Below are 22,300 nucleotides of genomic sequence, written 5' to 3'. Positions count from 1 at the left end.
TTTAGGGTTTAGGCAGCTCCAACTTCATTAAGGTTATATACCATTTCACATCTCACAGACATACGTTCTAATGGAGCAGTATGGGAAACCCACATTAAAATATGAAAAAAATATTTTGTTTGGCGTTTATGAAGTTTATTAAAACACTGAGTAACAACATGGTATAAAAATGATCTTGTTTGCAGGGAACATTTGTTTTTGTTTCCCCTCTGGAGAAGTTTTGGCTGTTCAATTATAGGCCTCATTGCTTCAGCATTATTTTCAACTGAAATGTCAGAACTTGGAAAAGCATATCTAATGTGCAAATTAAGTTTATTGCTGCTCATTGAGTTGTTTATTCTTTGTGTGAGAAGTCTTTATTATACCTCCAGCACTCACAACATCTTATCTATTTTCTCCTCTGGAATGGGATTTGCCATATAATGCATGTCTGCAGTTGCTAAGCAAGATAGATAGATAATGTAGAACCAAGAGCTTTTAAGAAGCTTTTAAAAGTATTTGAGGGGGAAGTCTTAAAGACAACCCCATAAAAGGAGCAGAAAATATTGCACAAGTGAACCACTCTGTATCAGTGGTATCACAGGATATGAGCAGGCTAGAACAAGAGATACAAGAAGATGATAATACCGTAATAATATGGATTTATTTTTTTTTTGCTAACACGACTGAAAAAACACATCCCACACACAAACCCAATATAATTCACAAAAGGACAGTTTTCAGTATTTATTTGGTAGAAGAAAATAGGTTCATTCCAATAAGAAAGCAGACTTCTTGTAATACTAACAGCATACAGCTGTTGGGAGTTGTTGTGTTATAAGAAGAAACCTTTATGATTTGATACTCCAAAATACCCGTTCACTAGAGGGTTCCATAGAATGCATTTTTTTCAAAATATTTATCTTTCCCCTAAGGAGGCATTCCATGGGTTTTAACAGATAAATGATCTCTGGAATTTTTATTCCTTCTAATAACATTCTATAACAGGATTGCAGATGTCCTATTTCTGATCTCTTTGAATGTGTGATCAAATAATGACACAAGAAATCACATGATAGACCTAATGAGGCAACCGTAATATTATTGGGACCTTCTGATGAAGAAAAGTTTCCAAAAAATCCCAGCTGGTGTCATTACAACCAACTGGAGCTAATGGGCCCTTCCTGTACAATAGTTGACTGGCTTTGATAGAAGCTTAAAGATTTTACAAAAACCAGGACATCGTTTTCTATTTGTATTCTATGGATTTTAGAATGCAGCTATTGAACCTGATTAAAAATTCCATGCAATCCTGTTTGTATCATTCCTGCTTAGTCTTACTTCAGCCTTTCCATAGAAATAAATTGATTTTATTTATAGTATTTTACTTATTTATAGACAGCTGTAATTGTACACAGCGCATTGTGGAAGGGTCAAAATGCACCAATCCTGGTGACCAACCATCCAATACAGAGAAGCAGGAGTTACAAAATGAGGTGGCATGAAGTCTTGTGGCAGTAGAGGTGATGTGGGTCTTGTGAGGAGTAGATATTTTAAAGGGAAATTTGAAGGACAGGGAGCACTTGACACATGGAAAATTCAGTAGCGGCGCAAGGTTTTATTAATGCTGAATGACCTAGAAGCAGAAAATGGGGAATTTCACCCCAGTATAAGTGCCTTGATTTGGAGTTTATACCTGGCAGCAAGGAACTCCTCTTAAGCGTTGGGGTCTGTCCGAGAGGGCTGGGAAGCTGAACCCTGTAACCACTCTTTGCTCATATCCAGATGTTGGGTTTATCAATGGAAGGCCCAGGAAACACACTGTTGCCCATCTAATTGTGGGTGGGTGAGGTGTGTGGTTGTGGGTGTTTGTTTCGGTTTGGTTTTGGTGTTTGGTGTTGTGGGTTTTTTGGGTTTTTTTTTTTTGACATTTTGTTTTGGTTTGGTTTGGTTTTTTTGTTTGTTTGTTTTTGGGGTTTTTTTTTGTTTTTTATTGGTTGGACTCGATGATCTCAAAGGTCCCTTCCAACCAAGAAGATTCTGTGATTCTGTAATTGATTGACTTTGTAAATGAGCCTTGTTAGGGCCAGCCTTCTCCAGTCCCAGGACAGTCACACTCTACAGGAGGCAGGAGCTGTGGAGGTGACTCTTGCAGGGACTTCAGAGGAGCCAGTTCCCACCACCTGGTTCTACCAGCTCCACTGCACAGGTCAGACCCAGGGGCTACAGGAGGTGGGGGACAGCCCAGGTTGACTTGCCAGACCCTTCGACACCCTCTTGTAAATCAGGCATAACCTTTTGAATCATCTACAAGAGAATATGTGTGGAGACATCTTTCCCGCACAGCTAAAGACAGAGCAGATAAACCTCAAGTAGAGTCTGGGAGAAAGTGTGTCATAAACATTCAGAGCAATGTAGAATTTCCCCTTTGAGGTCGATCTTTTTTTTCAGGGGAAGACTTTATTTCTTCAATGCCGTATTTTGTTGGCTTTGAAAGCTCAGTGTAAAGATGCACATGGTTTATAGGTTTAAGGAGGGAGAGAGTCTTACAGGAGGACTTTGGAGGAAGAGATGATGAGTTTGGAGGACCATATCAGACCAGAAGATCATGCCTCCCCGCGTCCTACTGGCAAAAAGATGTTCCAGCTACTGTGAAAGTAACTTTCCAATTTTTAATGTATGCCAGGATATTATCTCTTTTTTCTTCTTTTTTCACATATACGGTGTTATTGCAAGTAATAGAATTTCTCTCCTCAAAGTGTTATTCATGCAGTTCTATTTCAGCCGTGAGAATAAGAAGGAGCAAAAGGAAGAAAAGAGGACTTTGTGGAGGTTCTCTGTAGTTCCCAGATACTTTTCAAAATTATTCTATAAAAGTTACCTGTGCTTCACAATGGAATTACTTCATTTGAGATTTATGGAGCTGAGTTCTTTGCCAGCATGGGCTGAAATCAGTGGAGTTGTGCCAACAAAGAATACAGCCCTTGAATCATCTGGAATTTATTGCATCTGACACGCTGCTTCCAGGGAGAGGAAGAGATTTCTCTAACCTCATGATCGAGTATCTTCAAGACAGTCATCTGAGGCCTTCACATTTTTGCAGTCCTTGACTTCAGCCAAACTGATGGAGCTGCCAGGATGCTAGTTTTATGTGGCTGTGAAGAGCAATCAGGGCACGCAGAGAAATGTGAGAAGGCGTGTTCCAAGTCTGAACTCTAACTCAAGATGAGGACCTCTGATGCTCTCTTAATGACACCAGAAAAAAAAAAAACATCTAATTTGTCTATAACAATAAAAAATCAGACAGGTTCTTTCTTTGTTTTCCTTGGAAAATGTTACTTGATGCCTGCAGCAGGTATATCTCTGAAACTAGTGAGATCCAGCTTTATTTTAAAAGCCTAGCAGAAGATGAAATGTTCTACCTTGTTTCTACTTGACCACTGCCATAAGTCACTCATCCAGCGCAGCTCGACGCTGGGAAGAAGCCCTTGGGTTTTCAGCCCATGTTGCCTGTCTGTATCTACATTTTCATCAGTTACTGCAACGGTGGTGATAGTCTGAATGAAAATGTGTTTGCAGGCAAGGGGTTGGATGCCCTATAATGCATCAACCCTTTGGAACCAAGGCCCTGGTAAAACCAAAATCCTGAATTTTGGCGTACATTTCCGGCACAGAGGGTTACGCCAGAGTGAGCGCTGAACTAACGCAGCCCGTGCAAATGCTCCTCTCCTCCTCTCACATTATTTTCAGAAAGTATTAATAATGTTGAGTAGATTCTGCTCGTGTTTTGTTCATGTGCTTCTAAATTCTCACCATTTCATAACGCTTTCATGCACAAAAGCTTTATTCAGGGGAATTGCTTACAACAAAGTGGTTGTTACCTCTAATCTGCCTGCCAGTCCTATCAGCAAAAGTGAAGCCACATGAACCTATTTCTTTCCCCTGCAGCGAGCCGCTACTTCCCTTCATACGAGCTGCAAGTTTCTTAGTCTAAGGGGTTAAAAAAGATTACGTAAATAGTTTTTCTGTCTATGAAGGTACCTTCTTCGAAGCTGTAGCGTAAGCAGCGCCGTGCGGTGAGCTACCGCCAACGTTAATACAGATTAAGGATCTCACTGTATAAAGTAAGCGGAGACGAACAGCAGTTTTGCTTTTGCTGCAGTTTCCTGTAAGGAGAGATTTTCGAGTTTGAAGAACCGCGGACATATTTGTAACAGTCTTAATAATGAAGTCGGCACTTTTTTGAGCTGAAATCGTGTCTATTGACTCTTTGCAACGTAATATATGACTAATTTAGGATGTTGCCTCTGACATGGGCTCGCACACGGGCTGCTCGTCGTATTGATACTGCAACAGTAATAGGCTACACACGGGTAAGAGTGTTCTGAAACCATCACTGTATTACAGATAATTTTCTTTATTATGGAACATTTTGGGCCAATTTTAAATAATTTCACAAATGGTACAAAACTCATTCGAGATCTGCTATTTTTATAAGCATTTTAATGAAAATAATTTCTTTTTTTTTTTTGTCTCCACAGAAAGGACTGTATTTACTATTCCACCTTCTAATATGGATGTAACAGTTGGAGAAAGCATAGTCCTTCCATGCCAGGTGTCTCATGACCCCTCCATTGATGTGGTCTTTACATGGTCATTCAACGGCAGTAAAATTGATTTTAACAGAGGAATACATAATTTTGAAAGAATTGGAAGAGTAAGTTTCTTAAACTCCTTGGTGCTTAATGAAACTATTTGCCACAGTCTTTAGACGACACAAATATTTATCATAATTCTTCCATCGCTATTTATATGCATGGCAAATCACTGTTTCTTTACAAGGGCTGCAGCCATTTATTTTTCTTTCTTAAATTTCATAAAGGCGCTTGAGTTATTTGTGAAGCCATAATAAAAATGTCCACATGAAAGAAACTGATGATAGCTATGAATATTTTAATTTAAAAGCTGAATTTTTTATTAATATTGTGCAATTTATAAAAATGTCCAGTATGGAAAGCATGTCGTGAGTGATTAGTTTACTTTCTTTCTATCTCCAGGAATCTGTTGGGGATTTGATGATAAGAAATATTCAACTACATCATTCTGGGAAATATGTGTGCATGGTACAAACAACTTTAGACAGTCAATCTGCAACAGTAGATATAATTGTAAGAGGTAGGTCTGTTAAATGTAGACCAATATATCTTCTGGAGGAATTAGAAATTCTTAACATCAGCTGTTCTTCAAATGATTGCTAGGATATCAATTCAACATTTCAATAGTGAAATGTTATATATCTTGTACCTTTGGCCCCAAAATTGGATTGAGATTCTGGCCAGCATGGTCACAGAATCACAGAATGATATGGGGTTGGAAGGGACCTCTGGAGGTCATCTGGTCCAACCCCCCTGGCCAGAGCAGGTCCACCCAGAGCAGGTTGCACAGGAACATGTCCAGGAGGGTTTTGAATATCTCCAGAGACACGGATTCCACCATCTCTCTGGGCAGCCTGTTCCAGGGCTCTGCCACCCTCACAGGAAAGAAGTTCCTCCTCATGTTTAGATGGAACTTTCTGTGTTCAAGTTTGTGCCCGTTCCCTCTTGTCCCGTCACTGGGCATCACCCATCCTCCTGACACCCACCCTTTAAGTATTTATAAGCATTGATCAGATCTCCCCTCAGTCTTCTCTTCTCCAGACTAAAAAGACCCAGGTCCCTCAGACTTTCCACATAAGAGAGATGTTCTCATCATCTTCGTAGCTCATGATCCTAACATGCAGCTAACTCAGGGAGATCTGTGCAGCTCTGCCGTGACCTCTTTGGCAGGTGAACTGTCCTGGCCACACAAGTCAACGTGGCAGGACATCGGGAAGTCCTCTGCTTTCTGCAGACTGCTGTCACTGGCTCCTTGCTGGGCATCTCTGGGTCACTGGGCCAGCTGGAAAAGATCAAGAGACCTGGTTCCTTTCCACTATTTGGAGATAATATGACAAATTATTTTCTATGGTCAACTAATCTTTTTAGGGCCAGCAGCAAGAGAAGTGCTGTTATGGGAGCAGATCCACTAAAACCTAGCAGAAATCAGAAATCTGTATAGCACACCATCTTGCGTTCTTTCTCAACTTTGGTTTTGATTAAATTCAGTAGGAATTCTGACAATGTTGGATGGTTCAGCAAAAGACACATTAGGTAACTTTCTTTGTCAGAGAAAAAAAAAATCATTCCCTTGTTTGCAGTTTTCATGTTGTAAACATCGAGCTGCCCAACCCAACCCAGCGATGAATATTCTCTTCCTAATACCTTCATCTTAAAATGCTAATCGCATTAGGCCCCCCAGGTCCACCAGAAGACGTTAAAGTCGAACATATTTCTAGCACGACTGCTGTGTTGTCCTGGAAGTCTGGAATAGATAATAACAGCCCTGTCCAGATCTACAGTATTCAGATGAGGACTCCTTTCTCAGTTGGCTGGCAGGCAGTTGCAACAGGTGAGCAATTTTGAGAGTTACCTTGTATTTTTTTGCATATACTATTAATTACTCCAAAAATAAATTGTCATGACGTGTTTATTTTGCCTTTAGTTCCTGAAGTCATTAATGGTAGGACTCACAAGGCGACAGTGGTTGACTTAAGCCCTTGGGTTGAGTATGAGTTTCGTGTGGTTGCCAGCAATGGTGTTGGAATTGGGGAGCCAAGCAGACCATCAGCTCTACTGAAAACTAAAGCAGCAGGTAAGTAAGTCCTTAGTTTCTGTCAGATTTTTCCACACAGACACGGGTGTGAGAACTTCACTGCAGCAGAGCCTCTCACTCCCACAAGGTTACTTAGGTATGTGTCTGGTGTTTTAGCCTGTGGCTGCTCTACCCCTTTACACTGCTCTACTGAGACCCCACATGGAGTACTGCGTCCAGCTCTGGAGTCCTCAGTGCAGGAAGGACATGGACCTGTTGGAACAGGTCCACTTGCCACAAAGATGTTGCGAGGCCTGCAGCCCCTCTGCTGTGAGGACAGGCTGAGAGATTTGGGGTTGTTCAGCCTGGAGAAGAGAAGGCTCCGGGGAGACCTTAGAGCCCCTTCCAGTCCCTAAAGGGGCTACAGGAGAGATGAGGAGGGACTCTTGATCAGGGAGTGGAGCGATAGGACGAGGGGGAAAGGTTTTAAACTGAAAGAGGGGAGATTTAGATTAGATCTTGGGAAGAAATTCTTTCCTGCGAGGGTGGTGAGACACTGGAACAGGTTGCCCAGAGAAGCTGTGGCTACCCCATCACTGGAGGGGTTCAAGGCCAGGTTGGATGGGGCTTTGAGGAACCTGGTCTGGTGGGAGGTGTCCTTCCCCAGGGCAGGGGGGTGGAACTGGATGATCTTTAAGGTCCCTTCCAACCCAAACCATTCTGTGATTCTATGGCTTCATGTCAGCATGTGAGGGATGCTTGGACACAATTGAGGCACCGCACACTTGGCGCTCTGCTTTGGCAATCACTTGGGCCAGCAATGAAGGCTGGAGCTGGCCCATGCTTCCTCCCTTTGATATGTCCCAAAACAGATCTAATCCCCGTCCCTGAACACAAGCTTTCATTCAAGCAATTGGGGAGCAACCTTTGTTTTCTTCCAATTAGAACATCCTTTATACCCTGCTCAGGGACTTGAATAGAAAATGCTAAAGCCAGTGCTCTGGCGTGTCCTCACACCAGCATGGAATGCCTTTGCTGCAGAGCGTGTTTGATATCTGAGCATCAGGAGGGACAGGAGATTGGCTTTAACTGGAGGAAATAAATTACGGCATCCAAAGCCCAGTGAAACTAATAGCTTCCACTGACTCCAGGGCGAGATCCTTACTCTCTCTCTGTCTCACCTTTACACATTTATCTTCAGGGACTTGGAAGAAGACTCATTCTCAGATGACCGACACTGTCAGTCCTTTGACCTACTCAGTTTGGTACAATTTATTTGAAGCCCAAACCTTTGGTTTGTTTTATGTTTCTCCCAGCCCCCTGCTTATCAACTCTCTCCCACCTATAAAATCAGTATTTATAGGATGGAAAGCAGTAAAATGGAAGCAGCTTTTACAATCCACTTTCTCTCCTCTGTTTCTCTCATTTCCCAAGCTCTGAAGTTTGTCAGGCTGCACTTCAAGACAGAACTCAAAATACAGTATAGTATATCATACAGCAGAAAATACATATATCCTTAGAAAGGGGATCCATTTGTTACTCAGAACACCTACAATATTTGTCCAAAGGCAGAATTACTTCAAAACGTGTTGAATATGTTGATTTAAATTTAATAAGTTCTTTTGCCTATTGTTGAAGAAAAAGCTTGTGCTGAGCGCTGATGCCAGAAAAAAATATTTGATCATTAGAACACCTATTCTGATAGATTTTTTCAGTTTTCCAGGGGAAAGAGAGCCTGGGAAGATGCACTGATCCTGCCTGGCTTAGGTGTCTGGGGGATGTGTACCCAAGTGGTACATGACCCTTTCCTCCAGCAGGAGACCCACAGGAAGCTTTCACATGGAAGGAGTAAGGGGTGATGTGAAAGGGAAGGCTGAAGAAAAGCTGGAGACAGGAGGCGGCCAGATTTTCTGAGTTGCCCAGCAGAGTATCACAGATAGGTGTTCTCCGTTACGCGATTGATCATGAAGTCAGAATTAGTCTTGAGAATGTCTTTCTTGCTGTTGCTACCTTGGGGCTTTGTAAAGTGTGATATTCAAAACCACCTATACAGTCAGTAAAAGCTTTCATCTTTTAAAGCTTTTTTTATTAGAGGGATTCACAAGGCTAGGGCTGGAAAGAGAAAGAAACAATAAAATTAATATTATTTATCATGTCAGTAGCACCAGGAACATTATTTCCTTACAGTATAGCCCCATCTGAATCTTAACAAAAGGAATAGGAAGACTCAGTTCAGGTTTAGTTGCTTAACCTCTTCACTGCTGTAAATCACTCTGTCTCAAAACATTGCTCTACCGCGGGAGAAATAACTGCTTATCTTTATTTTTTTATCAGAATAGGAAACTGGAAACAGTATCACAGTGTGGACAGCAAAAGGCTGGCCGTGAAAGGGTGAATTTGAACTTCACTGCTATAATAGCTATTTTGCCAGCTGAAATCTGAGCATTAGTAGATTTGTGGATGCAAATGAGCCACTGTTCATTTCATTAAAATGGAGCTCAGAATTAATTGAGCCTCTGTTGGTGCACTCAGCTGTAAATTTTCATCTGTTTCTCAACTATGACCCAGTTGAGGCTCTGCTGAGCAGTAGTACACATTTTTTCCCCATGCAAATGTAGTAAGTACTGAACACATTTAACACATGAACTAATTGAGCATCAACTGGTTCATGAAACAGTGAAACACTAGGCTTGAAAGTCTGTTTTGTCATTTTTTTTTTCTCTTTAATGCCATTCTTTTCAGTCTTAGATTATTTGCCTCTGATGTGCACAAAGACATTGATTGTGAGTGACAAGATCGAATGCTTATGCTAAACTCTCCAGAAAGGAGTCTGTTTGCACTTGCACTCACTTTTATGTCTGCACAAAAACATTATCATGAAATTCCTAGAGAGGATGAAATCAGGTAAAGATTTATACGTGGACTTGAATCTGGGGGTGATAGTGGGTTCACATAAATTTCTCTGAACTTAAATGGCCATTGCCTTTATTTCCTCTACTGGAGCTGGGAAAACGCTGCGTGGAAGACACAGGGAAGGGCATGTGGACGTGGCAAAACCTGCCAAAATCTCTGAAAAAGCTTCTGAGAGAGAAATGACCTGCCTGTTTCTGACCCTGGCTTCAGCCCTGTCCCAACACATCCCCTTCTCAGGCAGTGAGAGCTGAACGAAGGGAGCAACAAAACAATCTGGAAATTTCTCAAAAATAGTACCAAGGTTTTGGAGATGGCGAACAGTACAAATGCCTTCTTGTAAGGGGTTTCTGTCTCAGTCAGTTCTAGGGTTGTCCTCTTTTTTATACTTCTCTAGCAGCTGAAGAGGAACATGAAATCATCCTGGCAAGTAGATCTATAGTGAACTATACGATAAGAACAAGGCTGGTCTGTCTAAATTCCATCCATTACATCAGAAACCAGTTCCCCCAAACTGTCAATATTTATAGGCTAATGGAGCGGGCATGTTTATGGAAATATAGAGCAAGAGGCAAGAAATGCTGATATTTCCTTTGCCTTTCTGCCAAGAGCCGTTTGAGAAGCCCCTTCAGCCTGGAACACCAGAACGTTGCTTGACCTTGACCCTGTGCCTATGGTGCCATGCACCGATGGGGAAATCAAGCTCTAATCAACAAACTTTTGGGCACTTAAAGTCTTGGAAGAAAGAGAAAAGAAAATTATGAGTTTTGAATTTCCTAAGAAAAGCATACTGCCAATTAAAAAAATTAATATATTGCTCCAACAACATGTTTACTGAACAAATGCATAATTAGTAAATCAGTAGTGTTGCAGCTACAGTCTGAATGGAACATCATTTTGCCAATTAGTTGATGAGGCATAATAATGTCAGATACTTGATGCTACTAGCTTCTTTAATTAATTTTTTGAACCAGGGTACTCATGTATCAAATACATCTGTGGCTTCAGCCTCAGAAACTTGAAAATGTGTAAATAGAATCTCAGTTCATTTAAAATGCACTGTTGTATAATGTAGTCCCTGGTCTACGTGCTGAAAGGCAGAATAGCTGCATTTGAGCTCGGAAAAGCTCTAATCCTCTAGTAGCTGTGGATCGTTTCGAGTACCAACGTCTTTTCTTCTCCAGTCCCTGTCGTGGCACCAACGAACGTCAGCGGAGGAGGAGGGAGCCGTTCTGAGCTGGTCATCACATGGGAGGTAATTGTTAGCTCAATTAACCTAAGCTGTCTAATGGGGGAGAGTCCACGGGTGAAATCACAGCCCTGCTGAAAGCCAAAGGCTTTTGGTCATTGGCTTTGGCTGAGCCTGGATTTCATCCTGCAGCTGCAGAGAACACAGCCTGTAAGATATACGGCAAGTTTTCTGTGTTATAGCGAACAGTTTATAAAAATAAACAGTTTAAGAGGCATGTTATAAAGATGTTTAGAAGTCTGTATAACCCTCTTATCTCCATTGTACAGGAGGTGCTTAACACACTAATCTGCTTGGCCATTTTCTGCATTAACATTTTTCATACTTTTGTTTACATGTTTTTCATTCTGGAACACTGTGCTGACAAGACATATCCTATTATGCGTTAAAGGAGATGAGCCCTTTAATTCTCCCGCACTCCAGTGAGAGGAGAGAATATACGTTTTTCAGAGCAGTTAATACCACGCTACAAGTTGACGAGGGTGAGTGCAGGTCACGTCATAAAGCGGGAAGGAGGCGCTGAGGGAAGGAGCCCTCCTTCTCCAGCCACCCGTGGGCATCACCATGAAGGCAGGCAGCTTCTTGCAAAGCTCGTGCAGCGATGGGGCAGCTGCTCAGTTGGAAAAACTCCCCAAAACACCGTTCTGCATTTTTCATTGCCACTGAAAAACATGTATGAAGTTCATGTGATCCCTAATCAAGTTTCTCCCTTGGCTTTGAGGGCATCTGACCGAAGTAGGAGCCATCAGGAGCAGCACCCAGCCTGGAGGGCAGGAGCCAGGCAGCCTTGCCATGTCTCTTACTATCAGGGGCTGCACAAAATGACCTCTCTTTAGTTCCTAATTTGGGACTGGGCTTCCAAAACCACGGTGCTCCCATCATAAGTCATGGAAAACATTTCTTCAGGAAAAAAAACCTCAAAACCTTCTAGTTCAGCAAGGAAAGCAGTCTGCTCTCTCCCTTGACTTCAGTCATTTTCCAAAGAAATAACCAGCTCATATATACAGTTTGAGGAAGGAATTAAACTAAACTAAAAGTGATGTTTTCATCAGCTGAGTTACCTGTGTTCTCCCGTATGCTAAAAAACTGCGCCATTTAACCCGCCTTTTGGGAGAGGAAGGGAAGTGCTAGGAAAAAAATGAGGTCAAAAGAAAAAAATCCCCACTAGGTAAATAATATTGCCAACGCTTTCCCCTCTCCCTGCTCCAAACAGAGTGAAACTTCACTTTTACCAAACGAAGTTTTCCTCCGTATGGATCTTTCACTGTTTTGTTTCATTTTCTCCTCTACTGATCTACTCTTTTGGGGGCAGAGGAACATGAAAATTGAAAACAACCTGAGAGATCTCAATCAAATTATCCCGTTGGACTCCATAGCGTGTCCTGAAAAACAGGCAGAAGAAATACTAATTATGCCAAGCTAACAACAGTGAACACGACTCCGTGGCTTTCTGTGATGAACTCACTAAACATCTTGATTAAATCTGAGGTCACAGAAGCCTCAAAAACAAATTAAATGCTCTAGAAAGAAGCTTGAACTCGTACAAATCCCCAGTGCACCATCATCCCTCACGTTTAACTCTCTCAGGACGGCGTAAGAGAGAGGAGGGGGCATACTGGGGAACTGATGTTTGTAAAACACTTAAGGAAAGATGCATTTGTTATATGTGCCAGGACAGGGTTGTTATTAGAATTAGAAGGAATTTGTGAAGAAAAGAATAAAAAAGTGCCCTGAAATCTTCTGATGTACTTCCTGATTATTTTTTTTTTTCTCCCATTTCTCACAGCGTTAGTGCTCCCGGGAGTTTCTCTGCAGGAGAGGAGCTCGGAGCCAGGGAGGAGCACAGGGGATGCGGTTCTGCCCCTGTGGTTTTCTCTCTCTTTTTGCACCATTTTCCGTGGCTGCTTTTCCGCGCACTTTACTTCCATGCAAACATCTAAAATAAATGAAGTTTTGCTGAGAAACACTTCCTTCCACCGTAAACTACTGGTCTTTTCTTGTATCACAAATGTTCCTGGGCTTTCAGAAGCCAATATAGAAGTATTTATATCCCAACAAAACAAAAAAGTTCATGCTGGATACAGCGTTGATGTAATTGCCTGTGCAGTATGAGTCATTAATACCTATCTTGACGTGAGATTTTATTAATAGAAACATTAATTTTGCCATGTTGACTTGCAATAACATTTCTGCTCTAAACAAACTTAAATGAGAATATGTTCGTGCACTTGAGACATTCACCTGTGGTAAAAATATATGTAAGTGCGTGCTGCACTCGTATACCGGCAGTTGTACAGCTGACACACTTCTGTGTTTACATTTGCTCCTTTCCCCACTATTTTTTTCTTTAAAAATAATTTCTTTAAAATGAGCATTCCTATACCCCTTGGGGAAAAAAAAAAATCAGCTGCGACCTGTGCTGAGTGAAATGCTTTTAATTTTGAAAACTTTGTGCCTGAAAGAGGATAACTTTAATGGAGCTGATCAGATCTTCTGTTTCTAAATTGATTGTCTCAATAGATAAATTATTTTGATTTTTATTTCAGTATTACATTGACTGATGGAGCAAACATTATTATCTTCTCTAAGGCACAGTCAACTAAATCAATACCACTAAAATATACTCAGAGAATGAAGATTCAATTAAAACAGTGTATACTTGCAAATGCTTATTGACTGCCTGCCTTGTCACTACAGCCGGTTCCAGAAGAACTACAGAACGGGGAAGGTTTTGGCTACATCGTTATGTTCCGTCCCCTTGGCTCAACCACCTGGACAAAAGCGGTGGTGGCTTCAGTGGAAGCAAGTAAATATGTTTATAGGAACGAAAGCATCACACCTCTCTCTCCTTTCGAAGTGAAAGTTGGCGTCTACAACAACAAAGGAGAAGGCACCCTGAGCTCCATATCCATTGTCTACTCGGGAGAAGACGGTAAAGTGTGTTACTCAATTAGTAATGGTTGTGTAGCATCAACAGGTCCCAGATAGGATCACACAGATCTCCACAGGGATATCGAGGAGCTGCTCTAGGCTATTCATTGAAGATTAGAGAAGTGACATGAGGCAGAAGATGGGGAATTGAAGTAGAAAATAGCACAGGGCAGATTTTCAGAATTGCTTGAAGTGGACGGCAAGTTTATTTGTCCCCAAGGAGCTCCCACGGAGTGGCCTGGGAAAATCAGGAGACATCTAAAACAGTTCAGCTCTCAGAGAGCCCGGCTTTTCAGAGCACTCAGTGCAGCGCAGTTTCTGGTTAATGACCGTTTCTGAAAAGTGACCATTTGCTGATGTTCCAGAATAAATGGGCAGCAAAGCTAGAGATTCACACCAGGTTTCCCGAGCCTCTGCCTCCTCCTTCTCCCCAGAATCTCTTCCTCTTTTCTTGAATCTCCCTCAGTTTCTGACCTGACATCCTTCTGGTAACATGAATGTTCCACCAGTGTTTTCTCCCACCACCCAGAGCCGCAGATAGCACCGGCGGGGGCTTCAGCGCTGAGCATTTCGGCAGCAGAGGTGGAGGTCTCCTGGCAGCCCATCGCGTGGAACAGGCACACGGGCAGGGTGCTGGGCTACGAGGTGAGGCAGCTGGTGCTGGTGTCTGACACCTTACAGATGTCCCTGTCCCGGCCATGTTTGTATTCTGGGTCCTCCTCCCTTGCTTCAGAGTCAACAGGCATTGGAGCTCTTCACCCAACTCTCATTAGCACCATTTCACCTGAGATAATCACGAGCATTTACAGACCAAACTGCGGCTCTGGCCCACGCTTTTTGTAATGTAAATTAAAACTTCAAGATTAATCATTTGTGATGGCTGCTATAAAAGGACTCACAACGCAGAGCTGATCTTACGCAGCTGTAACGCTGTCTGAGCTCCAGGGGGTACTTGATAGTTGGGAGCACACACGTGTCCCGTTGCCTTGCTTAGATCCTTTGAAATAACCTCAGGTGTGATTCCTGGGCATTTAACTTGCACAATGAAAGAATTTATTTTAATTTTTTTTCAAGGTAAGATAAACCAAGAGTAAAAGAAGTCCGAAATACTTTAAATCCTGTCCTGTCATTACAAATGTATAAATGAAGGTCATAAGCGTCAGGTGTGTACACAAACCTTCCTAAATCAATTACTCACTGAAGAAAAAAGCACCCCAGGTCTAAATAGCTGCCACTGAATCAAAACTAGAGGCAGGATACAAAATAATTAAAAAAACTCTTAGATGACCAAGATAAATGTTTCTTTGTCTCTTTTAAAGTTTTCTTCAGATGTGTTCAAACCATAAAACCAAACAAGCTTTTAAAGTTTTTCACCTTATCAAAGTTTTCCTTTCTATAAAGCTAAGGATTTCATTTACTTCCTTAATTGGTATTCAGTCTCTGAATTTTTATTTCTTACCTATAAATATTCATGCTTGGTTTTATTTCTTGCTAGTTTTGAATATAAAATATCCTGTATCCCTTGAAATCTTCATTGTCAGCACGTCTGCTTCCCAGCCAAATCTGTAGTTGATGGAAAACAATGTATTGCCTGTTCTTTGTTCTCGCGTTTCAGGTTTTGTATTGGACTGATGATCCCAAGGAAAGCACAGCCGGTAAAGTCAGAGTCAACGGGAATGTAACAGCCAAAAATATCACAGGACTAAAAGCTAACACGGTGTATTTTGCCACAGTTCGAGCTTACAACACTGCAGGGACGGGGCCCTCCAGCACCCCAGTAAATGTCACCACTAAAAAATCACGTGAGTATTCCATTTCCTACAACAAATGTTGCAAACTCCCAAGTGTGATAGTGACATTTCAGCTTTCTCAGAGACCCATCTCTGCTAAATGTTGCAATAGCCGAGAAAACTGGATCCCAAATTTCTTCAGAAAATTAAGCAACAAAATCTGTGACTAAGAAACTTCTCTCTCTCTCTTCCCTGACAACATTTTTGTGGTCACCATCAGGTTTACTCAGACTCTAGTATTTAAGACTTTGATATAATATTTAGCTTGGGCTTCAGTTCTATCTCAATGGAAGCCAAAATTCTCATCAGCTTAAATCAGACCTGGGAAGGTTACCTCTAAATTGTGCACTACAGAGTGCAGCATGTGTGATACATTCATATAAATAATATTTAGGCATTCATTTTTTTAAATTTTCTGCAATTATAGAAGCAAAACCCTGTGTTATTCTGTCTGTGAGAAGCAGCTTCATGAAACCAGTGCTTTCATGGGCCCATCCTCTGAGGTAACAAGGAAACACTGAGGACCGTACTGCAGGATTGAACCCACGAAGTAAATGTTCACTAAGAGCAAAGCAGTCACAAAGCAGGAAACCTCGGTAATCTGCTACATACCAGAGTGCCCTAAATTCATTACTGTTTAAGCTTTACATTTTTTATATACTTCCCTTGGACTGTGTTTTCCCAGTAAACTATCGATCAGCCCCTTTGCACAAAAAGGGAAATATTTCTCCTGGCTTTCCCCAGTTGTCATCTTGCCTCGGTGCTGTTCTGTGCTATTAATCAAAGTGCAAGACAGGAGCCAACTTGCAAAATGAGTTCACGATAAAAGTTACCATTCGATGTAAATTGCACAAACCAAAATAAAGCCAGAGAAGGCATTTTTGAAGGACTCAAACAGAACTCTTCTCACAGGCAGTGTCTTAATGGAAAATAGACTCCTCTTTGGAAATGATTCTCTATGTTCGTACGTGCATATGTATGAAAGACAAGTTAAAGACATGGCAGTCAAGTGACAAGACGTATAAGGAATAAATTTGCTTTTGTTTTACATTGACTTCATCTTCTGTCAAATTCAGGATTGTGCTAATGGTTCATTTAAAAATTAAAGTCAAAATAAACCTTTTAATATTTAAAAACATATATTAAAATTTTAAGCTCTGCTCTCTAAAAGATGCAAGCACTTTCAATATAAGTAGAGATAATATGTCAAGAGAATATGAGCAACGTGCATCTGCAGCAGGGGCTTTCGCTTCGAGGTAGTGGCTCTGTTTTCCGACTCATTCTCCAGGATCCCTACAATGTTCTGTGGGTGCCCTTATTGTAGAGACTAAGCTAAACTAAAATAGTCCTTCTGCCAAATAGGTGCAATTCTGATTGAAACGTACTCATCTAAGATCAGTTTAAGGTCTAAATTGATATCCTGGATTAAGTTTAAACTACTCAGGAAAGCGGAGATGATGCTCCATGTGCTGCTCCATTAGGAGCTGCTTTGAGGCTCAGCTCTTCTGTTTCTTTACTGTCTTTAAAGAGATTGCTTTGCCTTTTCTTTCTCTTTTCAAATACATACATCAACAGATACAGATATTAGAAATATTTTGCAAAGATAAAACCTCAACTCAGTACAGCAACAAAGCCAAGTGTTACCTAAAACATGAGAGCAATGTTGTTAATTTAATAAACGTAAACATATGCTTGAGACTTCTATTATTCCTGACAACGTTGATTACAGGAAGTTAGTTGTGGAAATGATCTGTTGACCTTAGAGCTGGAGAATGGATCGCAGTGTTTTTCGCTTGCGGGTATTACCATGGATTTGGGGAAGTGCTACGTTAGCACCTATTCTGGTCCCTGGCTGTATAACAAAACCAGATAAATTTGTTTTGAAAATCATCCTATGGTGGTTTTTCAGCCCAAAGACTATGAATTAAGATGGTTTTAAGTGCTACACTAAAAAGCGTTGAATAAGGCAGTATTCACCCATTTTTGAGAGCTTCCTCCAGAGTACACAGTCAATTCAATACTTGCTATCCATTGCCTCCTGTGAGTTTTTTGTTACCAATTTCTTTATAGAAAACAAAGAGGTTTCAAACAACATTTAAGTAAATTTGCAGTTTTATGTGTATGAATGTATATAAAAGCCTGCAAAGAGAAAATGAGTCTTTTTCCAGCTCATGGAAGGACATCTGCTTATATTCACCTGGGTGGTCCACTAACACCTCTTTTCCCTACTGGTGGGGTGGATTAAACTTCTCCACATACAATAATTATCAATATATAGGGAACTGTAGGGAGAAAAGAAGGATCCCACAAGTTTAGCGTTTTAAAGTCAGGTCTGGGACACTCACAGCCTGTTGCTCCAAATCTCTCCTTCGTTTTCTTAGTTCTATTCAAGACCTTATTTCTTCTGACACCCCCAGCGCCGTCCTCCCAGGCAGGGTCTGGGAGGACACACCGTGGAGAAGGAGATAATGTGTTGCTCTAAATCAGAGATACGGTTCAAAGGCGCAGTTTCAACTTCACATGTTCACACAGGATCCGATTTCAGTCACTTGTAGGCAAATTTTCAAAGTCCTGGCACTTAGGCATAAAAAGCCTTTGAAAAGCTACTCTCAGCCTATTGTGCTGAGAATGTCTAAAATCCTACAATGTTTTGTGATGGATCACATGAAGACTTTAATGTGTAGCTCTTTGTCCTCATGGCTGATGGAAATCTCGTCTTTTGTATTCTGCTCTTAGTTTTAGCTTTTTTCTGAAATCCGTACGGCAAAACATTCTCTAGTACATTAAAATACAGATAGGAACAACATAGTACTTAACCAAAAATCTATCAAATATAACTTGAACTGTCAGACACTGTCAGGCTTTTCCTAATTGCGAAAATGAACTCTCACAGTAAGTGGTTTTCTGCTATGAATAGATCTTTATTGTGACTAATACGAGAGCAATGATGGACTGGAAAATATTTTTTTACTCTTTTAGATGTGAATCACCCATGCATTTGCTACTTCCATGTCAGCAGCTCATTCAATTACACTATGCGAATTAATATTCAGTTGTATCTTGTGATTATCATCATCTTTTTTTTTTTTCTAAAGCACCAAGTCAACCCCCGGCAAACATCGCCTGGAAGCTGACAAATTCCAAAATCTGCTTGAACTGGGAACACGTGAAAACAATGGAGAATGAATCAGAGGTGCTTGGCTACAAAGTAAGTGAATTCTTTATCTCATTAATTAGACATGTTGTTTATAATAGAGGTACAAACAGTGTACCTGGAAAACAGTGACTTTCCTGCAAATCTTGGGATGATTGGCTGAAATTTATACAAAGGGAAGAACGACTGTGTTCATTTGGAGTAGGACCTCTTTATCCCAACACTGGGATTTTCTGTTCCCAACATCGGATCTCTCTTGTCCCATTTCCCATGTAATCCTATAGGATTCTTGCATTCACGTCTTTGTTGGAAGGGAGTTTCACACATCTGTAAGAAGTGAAGAACAGTTTCTCAAGCATTAAAGACAGGCATAAACCACATTTAAAAGTTCTGACTCTCTGGCAATTCATAAATGTACCTTTGAAAATAGGTAGGAAGATACGTAAAGATCAATGTGAGTGAAGTGAAAAGCTCTTCCATAAATCTATTTTTTAAGGAAAGGAAAATTTAGTTTAAAGTTTCTTTGCAGTGGCTCTGACCCCAGAAGACTTGTGGAAGGACTTTTTTTACTCCTGAAGGACTGTAAAAATGGAGGTGGAGAGTGCTTACATGAGGAAATGTTCTCAAGTTCAAGATCCTCATGTTTCTAGGCATTTTATTATCTACACAGATTTATTTAAGTCTAGGGAGGAAGAGTACACAAAAAAAATCCCACTTTGCAATCTTCCTTGAGAACATAGGTTTTTGCACCCAGTGAGTGTGTTTGAGCAGCTCCACACACTGGAGAAAAAGTTAAAATGAGACTATTAAGCTTTTTTCCCTTGTGTCTAACTCCCTGCTTCTAGGCTACCCTTGCTTATTGCATTTTGATGTGGAAAAAGCGCTTTAAGTGCTTGCTGCAGTATTTATTGTATGATCCTTGCTTCTCCTTGCTCATCAGTTGCTCTTTTTAGCGTAAACGTGTCAAAAGATCACCAAGAGAAAGGAGTCAAACACTGTCAAAGATGTGTCAGAAACCAAGAAAGGCTCCTTGGAGGAGAAAAGCCGGTCGCAGTCGGTGGGATGCCTGTCCAGACTCCCCGAGCTGCTCTACTCCTTGGCCCGATGGTTCCTCAGCAAAAAGGCCTCAGTGCAAGTGGGTGCTGGATCCATCACGTTCAGCTGTAGAAATGTGCTTCCGAAGTGGAAACTCAGATTCAGCTATCTGATTTTCTTGTCCTTTCTTGAAGCCTTTAAAACCGTACTGCTGTACAACGCCCCAGCTGGTCATTAGCAGGTGGTAATTTTACACAGAGGTCAACATGATGTTTCCTATTTGACTATAAATGCTCACCGTAACCAGGCAAAATTAGAAAAAACATCAGTTCTTGAATTGTCGGATGAGTTCTGGATACAAAAGGTGTTACAGATTGAAGCCTTGTTTAAAGGTGTGTCTAACTTACATATTTACAGCAGAGCATAAATGTGTTGGATCAGGATTTCGTAGCCCCACTGTCAAGGTGAGCCTCAGCTCCAGCAGGCACAGGCTCTCCCGACAGTTGAAGTCAATGCCCGCTGTGGTCTCCGTCACAAAATTCTGCAGAACGTGTTTCCAGGTTTTGAATTAAGTTTAATACTCTGCGGGGTGCTGATGGCGCTCTGAAAAGTTTGGGACGTGACAGAAGATATTCTCAGCCAAAAAAAAAACAATAATCCATTAAAACTTTAAAAAAATTAAATAACTCCTGTTTTCTAATCCCTTTTTACTTAGATTTTGTACAGACAAAACAGACATAGCAAAACGCATATTCTGGAGACAAACAACACTTCAGCTGAGCTTCTGGTACCATTTGAAGAGGATTATCTGATAGAAATAAGAACAGTCAGTGACGGTGGGGATGGCAGCAGCAGCGAGGAAATAAGGATTCCAAAAATATCAAGTACGTAAGATTTGTTTTTCTTCTCTGGATGTTATTGCGTAATAAGAAATCTGTGTGCTTTTACCAACTGTAATAGATTAACAGGCTTTCCATTACCGTAGGTGGCCTCTCTCCCGCTGCTTTGTAGCGCTGGGCACACGTAGATTAGACCCTGGTACTCTCATATTAATTAGAAGAGAAAGTATTTTGCGCAATACCTAGATGTGAGTTTATTTTTAGTGTAGGCCTCCATCTGCCCTGGCCTGTAATGCTCAGGGAAGGGCAGAGAAAGAAAATTTCTTGCTGAAGTCAAAGCTGCAGCTTTCATACATAATGCGGTTCTTGTTGTGCTCTGGAGCTGCAGAGATGGAGAACCTCAGCCCCGCTCCACGGCTGGGGTGAGGTTGCCCAGGGTCCAGCCTTTGCTATCCTAAGTACCTCATTATTCATGCAAAATAGAGCTTAATTTTGCAACAAACTAGCCAAAAAGCAGATATTCACCAGGAGAGGGGGAAGCTGATTCAAAACTCCATGGAATTGCTGCTGCAACTTCAAAAAAAAACCACATAGAAACAACATTTGTGGATAAAGTTTCATTTTGAAAATAGAACAAAGATTACCGTTATGCTTGAATGCACAGAACAACTATTTTTGGCCACAAATTTACTTACATCAAAAAATTTTGTGTGCTTATATTTTTACAGGTTTAAGCGCTGGAGCAATAAAATTGTCCCAAAGCGTAGACCATATATTGACATCTGGGATCCTGCTGTTGAGTTCTGTCCGTATATACCCTTTTCCTTGATGACTAAAGCAATGCTCAGCCATGGACTTTTAAAAATAAACCATCTGTAGATTTTATCTCAGTACTTCACCACGACCAACATTCCTGATAAAGAAACACAGCAGGGATAGGGGAGGGAGGTAGAAGTCGTCTATTACTAAGAAAACATTAGGTATCAATATTACATTAATTTTTAAAAATAAGCTTTGAAATGAATGGGTAAATGTATATGCATTAATTAAATGGCGCGATGCCAGACATAACTTGAGATTGTAAGGAGAGTCTCAAATATTTTCCAAGCAGAAGTTACTGAAGCTCCAGCGTAATGGTGCGTCAGACGTGAGAGACCTCAGCCAAGCTGGTTTAGCTGGGAGAAGAAGAAACTGGCAATGGCTTGTGATGTGGGTATTATTTATCTCACTTCCTTCAATGTAACCTGTAAAGAAAACCCCCACTTTCAATTAAATAAAAGCTATTTGTTTACTTTTTGCACTTGTTTGTATTTAAGGGGCGTCACACAATGCATTATATGAGGTGTACCGTACTATTTTCTTCAGAAAAGGGAACCTTAAATAGAAGGAATTGTATGTACCAACGCAAAGCCCATTGCATTCCAGAGAGAGACTTCAATGGCATCAGCAAGCCTTGAACCAGATCTGAACGAGACAGCCTTTTATAGTATGAGATACATTACATATTCTCAAAGGCATTTTAAAGGACTTTGTCATGCAAAGACTGCTCTGATCAACAAAACCGGCAGAGATGCCCAGTACCTTTTTTGAAGGGAGATTGGGATATATCTGTCTTGAAGGGGGTTCAGTTCCTCCCTCACCTGGTATTGTTATTCTTTGCTGCAGCTTGAAAGTGACGATTCATCTTTGGGCTGGGTATGAAGGTAAATGAGAAGAACACTGATTTTCATTATCTTGAAATATA

The 22,300-nt window shown here is 41.0% G+C and overlaps 1 protein-coding gene across 1 annotated transcript in view; it reads left to right on the top strand.

Annotated features, from left to right (window-relative positions):
- The window catches only part of LOC141467562 (contactin-6-like), a 90,122-nt gene extending 68,737 nt beyond the window's left edge, over window positions 1–21,385 (top strand). The window contains exons 12-22 of the mRNA XM_074152166.1: window positions 4,521–4,696; window positions 5,037–5,154; window positions 6,307–6,465; window positions 6,559–6,708; window positions 10,743–10,813; window positions 13,505–13,739; window positions 14,268–14,383; window positions 15,354–15,540; window positions 18,624–18,736; window positions 20,433–20,601; window positions 21,285–21,385. Coding sequence (XP_074008267.1) covers window positions 4,521–4,696; window positions 5,037–5,154; window positions 6,307–6,465; window positions 6,559–6,708; window positions 10,743–10,813; window positions 13,505–13,739; window positions 14,268–14,383; window positions 15,354–15,540; window positions 18,624–18,736; window positions 20,433–20,601; window positions 21,285–21,385 — 1,595 coding nt within the window. The remainder of the gene's footprint in view (window positions 1–4,520; window positions 4,697–5,036; window positions 5,155–6,306; window positions 6,466–6,558; window positions 6,709–10,742; window positions 10,814–13,504; window positions 13,740–14,267; window positions 14,384–15,353; window positions 15,541–18,623; window positions 18,737–20,432; window positions 20,602–21,284) is intronic.
- The last annotated feature ends 915 nt before the right edge of the window (window positions 21,386–22,300 follow it).

Source organism: Numenius arquata, chromosome 8, assembly GCF_964106895.1.
Source record: "Numenius arquata chromosome 8, bNumArq3.hap1.1, whole genome shotgun sequence".
NCBI classification, from domain to species: domain Eukaryota; kingdom Metazoa; phylum Chordata; class Aves; order Charadriiformes; family Scolopacidae; genus Numenius; species Numenius arquata.
Note: the sequence above shows the minus strand (reverse complement) of the source record. Positions and strands in the feature narration are given on the sequence as shown.